The sequence below is a fragment of the Egretta garzetta genome, unplaced genomic scaffold (assembly GCF_000687185.1).
Source record: "Egretta garzetta isolate BGI_Z169 unplaced genomic scaffold, ASM68718v1 scaffold126, whole genome shotgun sequence".
NCBI lineage: Eukaryota > Metazoa > Chordata > Aves > Pelecaniformes > Ardeidae > Egretta > Egretta garzetta.
The window spans coordinates 1,615,280-1,624,562 of NW_009260128.1; the positions used below are offsets into that span (position 1 = coordinate 1,615,280).

Below are 9,283 nucleotides of genomic sequence, written 5' to 3' on the forward strand. Positions count from 1 at the left end.
TACAACGCACCCAGTTTTGGGTATCAATATTTTCACTCAGCTATGATATCACCTTTTATGTAGAGAAGCATCTTTCATCCCAAACGGTGGTCCCTCCACCCACCTGTAGGACGAAGACGACTATACAGAGTGATGAAGAGAAACTATGCAAAGCCACATGAAACATTAGGAGAAGAAACTCAAGTCAGAACAGCAGGGAAACAAAAATTTGGAAGAATCATATTATCTAGATTAGTATCTGGCCAGGAAATTGGGGTTAGAATTCTATTCTCATACAGGGACAGAAAAGGACCCTGCTTTTAAATTTCAGTGAACAGATGGTGAAATCCCATTTCCTGCTACTTTCACGCTGGGGGAGTAACTCAGCACTGCATCAGCCAGGAGACCAACACCTACAGAGCTGCGAGAACACTCCACATGGGAACTGCCCTCTCCTTGGAGGTCTCCTGACCAGGACCCCTGCCATCTTATTTAAAGAATACCACACATTCAAAATTGAGGTGGCTTTGGAAATTGCAGGCGTTGCTGATGCAGTGTGCCTTGATTAGTCTAATGCAAGATAACGTGCATATTTTTGTGCCTTTATACCTAATTGCAATTGCATTTTAGTGGCCTCCATGATAAGGCCAGATTATATTTGGTGCCAGAGAAAGGCACCACAGTTATGCTGCAGAAGACATTAGCGAATATCCCACCAAATGCTATTAAAAAAGAAGAAGAAAAACGTCGTTTCATTCGGGACGAATGTCATCAGTGCACAAATCTCTCAGATTTGCAGTGGTTTGCATCAGCTTCAGAAGAGCGATACAGAAAAGCACACAGAAGCAGAAATCAAAGCTGTGAAACAGCGAAACCAAGATCTTCCCCTCCGAGAACAGAGATGAGCAAATGTAAACACCAGCAATGTAATGCTGAAAAAAAGTAGCTCCATACATCTCTGAAAAGAATTGGATACAATGGATTTTGGGTAAGTCACAAAATAGCCATACAGGCTTACAGAGACTACTACGGGTTTTAAGGCTCTCACATCTCTTTTCTTCAAGACTGGTCCTGAAAGGCTACGTGGTCCCTTCCACGCAGTAGCTTCAGTAGCTACTAGTAGAATAGCACAAACTTACCTTTGTTGCAATCTTATTGAAATAAAGAAGAAATAAGCCTGCAAACCAATTCTGAGGAAAAGAATAACTCGGTTTTAAACCGTGCCTTTTTTTTTTTAAAAAAAAAAAACAGGGAATTTTTTGGAAGTACCATACTCAAACAAAAGTGGCAAAAATCCAAAGAATAAAGATCCTACTGTCGCTGTGCTTCATTTTGTTAAGCAAGTGAAACATTAGAGCCCTCAAATTTTCATCTACTTCATATTTCAGTCTTCAAAAGTGTTACATCAGCATAGTCGCCAGGTAAAGCCGCTGGTTTATTCTAAATGGACTTTCTTCAGACACTGGCACAGATGATGAGTGATTGTCCAATTCTGAAGCTATCAGAACTGAACGGATTTAGCAATGTCATAAACACCTCTCGAGGGAGTCACCTGGTGTTGAGAACTCACTTTACATGCCGTGTTTCAAAATGAGTTTTAATGGATTTACATTAGATTCAAACCCACTTTAGAGCTATTATTTCTCCCTTTCAACCTTTTCACCCACTACTGCAATGTAATAAGGCATATTCTATAATCACATGTTTGCAGGCCCGTGGTAAAGTAAACAAAACTTCAAAGGGTTATTATTTAAAGACTCTGTATTACAGCCGTAGGCCTGACTGTTATTCTTCCTCACCACCCCTTGGGCCCAAAGTACATAATCATCCAGTAATTGAACTGAAATGCCTAAATGGCTAGATCCCCTGAAGGACGTAGGTAGTTAGCAGTGAAGAAAGTAAGGGACATTTAAAAAAAAAAAAAAAAACAAAAAACCAAAAAAAAAACCCTCATGGCACTTTTCCTGCGCTATTTAGAAATCCTGTGTAACTGACCCGGACCTGCCGGGCTCCTGCAGAAAACAGAACAATGCGTGGCTATTGCTGGGGTTGTAGCTAAAGTAAGATTAAATGTAGAACCGCGCTGTACTTGGAAGCAAAGATCTTACATTTCAAGTGCTTTCAGGGGAAGTGAGAAGAAGGAGCAGCGATACGCATACGTACACAGACGTATACGTAGCACAACAGTATCACTAATACCATGTGAAAGCAAACCCCTCTAGGTCCTCATATTTAATAGCCCCTCCAAAAAGTGTAACGGATAGCGGATCCCAGGCTTTCATACACTGTAACTGTCAAAGCACTCAGGAGATAGAGTAGTGAAGGCTCTGACAGCTCTCTTTTACATTCTAAATGACATCTGCATTCAACAGAACAGAAATAAAGATTAAGGGAAACACCTGATATGATAGCGCTCAGCTTACCTCAAAATGCAATATTTAAAAAGTACAGAGAAACACAGGTCTGCCGCCTTGTACCGTAAGTAAAAACTGGTGTCAAAGCCTCGGAGGTCTTCGCCGCCGCTGCCAGGAAGGCGAGCGCCGCCGCGTTCAGCAGACCGCAGGGGCAGGAGCCACGGCCCCTGGCTATGTAACTCTTGAAATCAAAAGGTGCTCTGCCTGGGAAGGAAGGGGGAGACGGCCTTCGAGCGCACGCAGAAAACTGACGGCGGGCGCAGTCGTACAGCGTAGGAAAATGAACTTGGCGGCACCCTCCGCAGCCCTTCTTGCGCTTCAGCGACGAGCAGAGCGCCCCTCGCTAATTGACGCTGCCCCCCTGATCCTGCACCTTCCGGCGGCACGCTCCTGCCGCAGATCCCTTGTAAGAGGTCGTCAGCACCGTGGCTTCGAATGAAACACGTCAGCATAGAGATCACGAGAGACGATTTCGGATAGATTTTCGCTGGTTGATCGTATAAACGATGCCTCTTACTGCTGGAGTAACACCTCAAAGGCAGCATAATGACGACATGACAATGTATGTAAATCAAGAACTGCATGTGGGTTTATTTTACACTTGAGAAAACAGTGGATTTAATTGTGTGAACCAAAATGTACTGTACAATATTAATGATAAAACATCAAAATGTATAATTCATAGTGCATTGCTTGCTTTATTTTTATTTATTTATTTTTTTGTCAGATAGTTCCTTTAAGTACATGCATCTGGAAAGATGCAGGTGCCAGTAAAATTTCTCTATTTATATCAAGCTGCAGGAACTAAATTTTATTCAAAAAGTGTGGTTTTACATTATATACACAGAAATTGAATATAAAATGACAATATAAAAAGTTAAAAGAGAAAGCATACAGCCAGAAGGTACAAAGAAAGTTGAACAGTTTAAAATGGTAGGATATGTAACATGTATTTTCTTTAAGCTGATGCTGGCAATTTACAAGGAACAGAATCCAACATTTGCCCCATTTTTTTTGTTTTCATTTACCAATGCAGCACACTATAGAAAGGTCAGCTTGTACCAAAGCTTAACATTTGTAAATAACTATAAACGGCAGTATTTTACAGGAAAACAAAACAAAAAAAAATAAAAGAAAGAAAAGAGCATTTTTACACTTGTTTTAAATAACAGCTTGCATACTTTTTTTTTTTTTTTTGCCAAAAAGTGGCAATTCTCAGCATCCAGAGGGTTTGGGCATAGTGGCAACTTGGTTTGCTTTTTTTTTTTTTTAATTATTATTTAACTTATACAGTTGTGGCTTCCTAACCCCTTGAGTACTACACAGCTCTCCTTCTTCCAAGGACTGCATGCACAATTTCTTCACAAACCAGTTCTACATTAAAAAAAAAAAAAAAAAAAAAAAAAAAAAGCTCATTCATTTTAAAAAAAAAAAAGTTCTGCTTCCGACACAGCTTTTATTTGAATGAAATGCCTTGAAGCTTTTTGTTTTGTTTTGTTTTTCCTTATTTACTTATTTAGTCACTGGGAAAGGCACAGAAATGCTATTACAGTTCTCAGAGGGTTAAAACTTGACACTACCAGGTTCTGTGACCTTTATTGTCATGGCAACTTTGTAATTTTAGGATGTCTCTTTATCATTGTTCTTTGTGTCTTTCTTTACGGCTAAATTAATGTCTCTCAATAGTGTCTCCCACTATATTCCACAAAAGATAGCTTAACATCAAGGACAGATGTTGAAAATAAAGGTCAGACTTTGACTCACAAAAAATAAAAACAGAAACAAAAAATAACCATGCACAGATCAGACAAAGAGCATATAAATATAACTACAAAATAAGTGTAAGAAAAACCAAGGTCCAGATAGGCAGTTCAGCAACAAAAGTAAGACTGATTTCAGAGGCTCAGGTCAGGCCTAGTGCAGTACTATGAAGAAGTTTAGTGCAATGTTCCTGTGGTCACTTGCATACCTGGCTGCTTACCTGGACGCTATTGTTTTTCTAACTCAGTTACATAGATCAGATGGTCCTCTGGGGACTTGCCGTGTGTTTTACTAAGGTGCAGTTTGACTGCATGCTTGCTTGCAAAAGTTCGGTTACAGAGCTTACACTGGAATGTGGAGCCTAAGTCCTCCTCGGCAATTCCAAGTGAGCCCAAAGTCTTGTTTGCGAGGACTTTTGAAACATTCTGCTGTTCTTGAATCTGATTAAGTGGCAACTTTGACAGATCCTTCAAACTAAACCCTAGGTGTGTCTCTAAGTGACTTATGTATGTAGAAGCAGTCCTGAACTGAGAGGCACAATCATTGCAAAAGAAAACAGGATGTCCTGTGTCCAAGTTCTTTAAAAATTTAGTTCCACCTGTCCTCCTTAACTGATACTTCACATTGGCCAGCCAGTGGCTAATTGTGGTCATGGAAAGACCAGTAAACTTAGAGATGTGTACCCGCTCTTGTGGACCTAAGTCTGACATAATGTATTTGCCTTCTGGGGTCTCCCTCAAGCTGGAAGCAAACTGGGCTTGAAGGATTAGAAGATGCTGAGGGTTCCAGTTGGACTGTCTGCCTTTCCTCTTGTGTACCGGCGACAGCTCATCCAGAGCTTCCTCAAAACTGCTCCCGTCAGCATCAGACTTCTCTGACACGGTAGACGGAGTTGAAGACTTGGGTGTCAAACGCCCTGTGAGGTTCTTCACCATGTCGGAAATATCCAGCAGGGCACTCTCCCTTAGCGGGGACGAGGCAGAGTCCGCCACACTGGAAACGAGAGGTTTGTTTTTGGACTTGGTTAAATCAATAGGCTGATCGCTGTTCTCATAGTAATACCGGTCAATAGCATCAGCCTGCTTGACCGGAGTGGTTGGGTAAATGGGTTTGTCCAACATGCTGTTGCTAATTTTGTACAGCATGGCCAAAGGGTCCAGAGAGGGGCTCACCGGCTTGGAAATTTTGCCTAAGTGGGTATTCATAATGGACTGTAAAGCGCTCAATGGATTAATGAAGGATGGCTCAGGTGAATGATCGGTGATGATTCCTAAATTGTTACAGCCGTTTGCAACCTTTGTTTTAAGCGGCTCTGTACCATTTGGCGTGTGTGCTTCTGCTGGACTATCCTTTTTGACCTTCTGAACTTCTGTCTCAGAGCTCTTCTTCTGCTGCGGTTTGCTATTTATTTCTTCTGCTTTTGGGAAGTCCTTGTTTTCTTTAGCAGCAGGTGACATCGGTTTGGCTGGAGAACTCTTCTCTTTCTCCAAAGGCTTTTCTTCCTTCTTCACACTGATTTTACCTGTAACTTTCTCCACCAGTTCTTCCATAGCGGACACGTTGCTCTTGTGAGGTGGGGGGGTGAGATTGCCTGGGGAATGGATGAGCGCGTTGTGTTCCGACGACAGCGATTTTACGCTGCTGGCGTAAGACGGCTGCATCTGAACGCTCTGCACCGCGGGCTGAAGGGGTTTGACTGTTCCTGGGAGCTGGTAAGCTGCGTGAATACTGGGATATCCTCCCCAGGAAGGGGCTCCATTCTGAGCTTTGCTGATAGCCGTTGTCACCGTGTTCTCCAGGGATTTCAGTATGTCTATTCCGCCTTTAGGGCTATCATCTAGGTCCTCCTCTCTGAGGTACTGATACAAAGTTGTTGGCTCAAATTTCTCTGTGGAGTCCTCATTCTCTTCTTTGATCTTCTTCTCCGTTTCATTGCCCACCACCTTCTCCTTCTCTAGGTCTTTCTTCTCCTCCGAGGTTGTGGAGCCCGCCGGGGAATCGGGCTGCTTTTTAATGTTGGAGGCTGGCAGCCTGGTGTGGGTGGTGGGTGGAAGAGGTATAGACTGTATCTTCTCCTCCACCACAGGGTCCAGTACTAGCTGTTTGCCTTTTTTGGAAGCAGAGTTGGTCACCTTCAAGAAATGACCGGTGACCATCATGTGAGCAGTGAGCTGCTGCAAAGTGTCATGGGAACTGCCACATTCCATGCATTTCAGTATTTGGGCTTTGCGTGCCTCAAACTGCCAAGTGTAGCTAGCACCATTTTGATAGCCATAGCGGTTGTTTGGAGTCACGTAGGGGTTAGCAGTTTTCTGATCCTTTGCAGACTCACCCAGTGAAGCTTCTGCAGCAATCCCTGTTGGCTCGGGTGAACAAGGTGAAGCCAGGTCCTGAAGTGCTCGCTTTTTGGTAGAAGGGACCAATTTAGTGATGGCTGGTACTGGCTCCTTCAGAGGCACTTTCTGGTAATGCTTTGTTTTTATCATATGGACACTGAGGTCTTGCAAAGACTCAAACGAATGCCCACAGTACATGCACTTCAGCACTTTTTGGGCATCCTCCTTGCCTTCCATTTCCATAAGCGATCGTTTCCTAGGCTTTGACCACCGTTTGGTCTTATCAGCTTCTTTATCTCTGTTGTCATCACGGTAATGTCCAGTTTCATTCATATGCACTGTTAGCTCCACCAGTGTGTCATAGGCTGCACTGCAGTCTTTGCATCGGAACTTGCTAGCACCGGTGAACACAGACCCATAAAGTTTATTGTTTTGCCGGTAAAGCTGTACTGTGCTGAAAAGACTAGGCTCTGGGAGAAGTCCGTACGATGAGGTCTGCTGCAAAGTTTTAGCTAATGCAGCTTGGTGCCAGTCATAACCCGAGCCACCACTGTTACTGCTACTGTTACTAGTATTACTGGTAGTTGTACTAGTACTAGTGTTGGTACTGGTAGTACTAGTGCTCTGGGAGTTGGCATTGGCATCGGTACTGGTGGTGTTTTCATTCTGGCTGATTCCGTTGTTGCTGGTGGTTGGATTGGATTTCTTTAAGTCCAAAGCTAAACTGGACCAGCAAGTCTCTGAAAGCAAATTTGCATACACAGCTTTTATTTGTGCCAAGCTGTCCTGTGGATAGGAAACATTGTCTGTGCACTGAGGATCCTCTTTCTCTTCTTTAGAGGAAGTGCTTTTGAAATGGGCCAGCTGATCGCTGTTTTCACTAAACGGCGAACCATAGCCTGCATCCTGATTAGTTGCAGTGCTGACTGGGGAGTTCTGGTAGCTTTGAGCCTCTTTGATCTCCGCTTCTTCATTGCACAAATACTCATTCTCCTGGATGTCCAGAGACAGCCCATCATCTTCCACGCTGTCTTCATCTATTTCTGCCGCTTTCAATTCCTCCTCAGGAACATATGCTAAAATATAGGAGGGGGGGGGGAGGTAAAACAAGACAAAGTTATCGAACACGCACACTTTACATCATTGCTGTCTTCTGTACTAAAAGCAGTAACCATAAAGGCAAATTTTGAAGATACATCCAGAAACCAAACTCACCATCACTCACACACTCCGCCTATAAATCCCCATACTCTGTCCTGGTTGCAGCATGATACCAGTGCTATATAGGAACAAACCTTGACTTCAGCCATAGAATATGTGCCAGGACCACAGTAGATACCATAATATCGAGACCAAAGTCAAACGAGGAGCTTACTGAGCCAGTTTTTGTCAACTCAAAGGATGGCCCGGCACGGAGCTGTATTTACTGCACTGCGACACGTCGCGGCTGACCTGCGCCCCGCACACCTCGGCACTTAGAACCGCTGCCTTGGCCGAGTCCATCTCGCCAGGGCTGTCCTTTCCGGCAAACTGGCCTTAGCTACGGCTCCACGGGCCGATCCCGTGCCGCTGGCACCCGACTCTAATGGAGCTACACGGGGCGAGCGTGTCCGGCTAGCTGTCCCAGGCTCTCCTGGAGCTGGCTGCGCTGGGTCCGTCGGAGAGCAGAACGGCTTTCATTTTTACAAGGTGGAAAGAGGAGCAAGGCTACGATTTGCTTTCTGAAATGGCTAGGATATACTTTGTCTCATGGTATGATCTGATGTGGGCCCTGCATTGACCAATCTGAAAACAGCAGTCAGCAACTAAAAGTAAATGTTAGCAATTAATTTTTAAAAGCGACAAACTTGAGACCGCCGTCCCGGCTTGATTATTGGCTTATGGTAAACACAAAACTTTGCTATTGTATTGCCACCTGGTGAAACTACATAATCTTACCGAACTACGTGTTTATCTATATCAAACTATTTTTTAAACTAGCAAATGTGATATTCATGAGCAGATGGCCATTACATCAAAACACATTTACTCCAAGGGCCCAATTCACAGAAGTGGCTTACATGTACCTAAGTGATAAATGCACACTTGCATTGCGAAGCAGAAAACATACTTGCACACATTTCCCTCCAGTTTTGTAAAAGAAGCTTAAAAAAAATCACAGTGATAACGGAATGTAGATCATTTATGAGCATGTCAAGGTAGAAAACATGGACTGTGAACAATTTTCAGTGATTGAATGAAAAAATGCCTCCTTGTCAGGTGAACTGTGCAGCAAGTGATGCTGAAACGTCCTTCCATGGCACGATACTGAAAGAAAAGCAGAAAAAGAGGCGCTTCTGCTCCTATGTGATATGAAGAAAATACATATTATCATGTTAACAGGGCTGAAGTCTTCTTGAATTGGGGGGAGTGTAAGCACAAGTTGAGCTTCTTTTTGTACACAGTTGTTAACATATTCTGAAACTCTTCTGAAAAATAAAAAAAATCTTTTCTCATCGTAATATGAACACTCTTTGAAATATATTTTGTTTGGTTGCTGGTTTGTTTTTTTTTTTAGAAAAGTAACAGTATTATGGCCAGTATTGCATTCTGTATTCACCTTTGCAATTCATTCTTAAGGCAGCCCCTAACTACTTCAGTCTGACCTTTTAAGGTAAAGTAGAAAAGTCGTCCATCGAGTAGTAGCAAGATAGTGCTGAACCTTAAGATGCCCCCTGCATCTTTCATCTGTCCTCTAAGTGTCAATTTTTTTCAGAAGAGAATTTGATCTTTTGGTTTTTAAAAAAGTGTTAA

The 9,283-nt window shown here is 43.0% G+C and overlaps 1 protein-coding gene across 1 annotated transcript; it reads right to left on the bottom strand.

The window, feature by feature from the left end:
- Nucleotides 1–4,381: 4,381 nt before the first annotated feature.
- Nucleotides 4,382–7,665, bottom strand: TSHZ1 (teashirt zinc finger homeobox 1). Its single transcript, XM_035896944.1, is given in 2 exon segments — nt 4,382–7,584; nt 7,587–7,665. Coding segments are annotated over 2 exon segments (3,282 nt in total).
- Nucleotides 7,666–9,283: the final 1,618 nt, after the last annotated feature.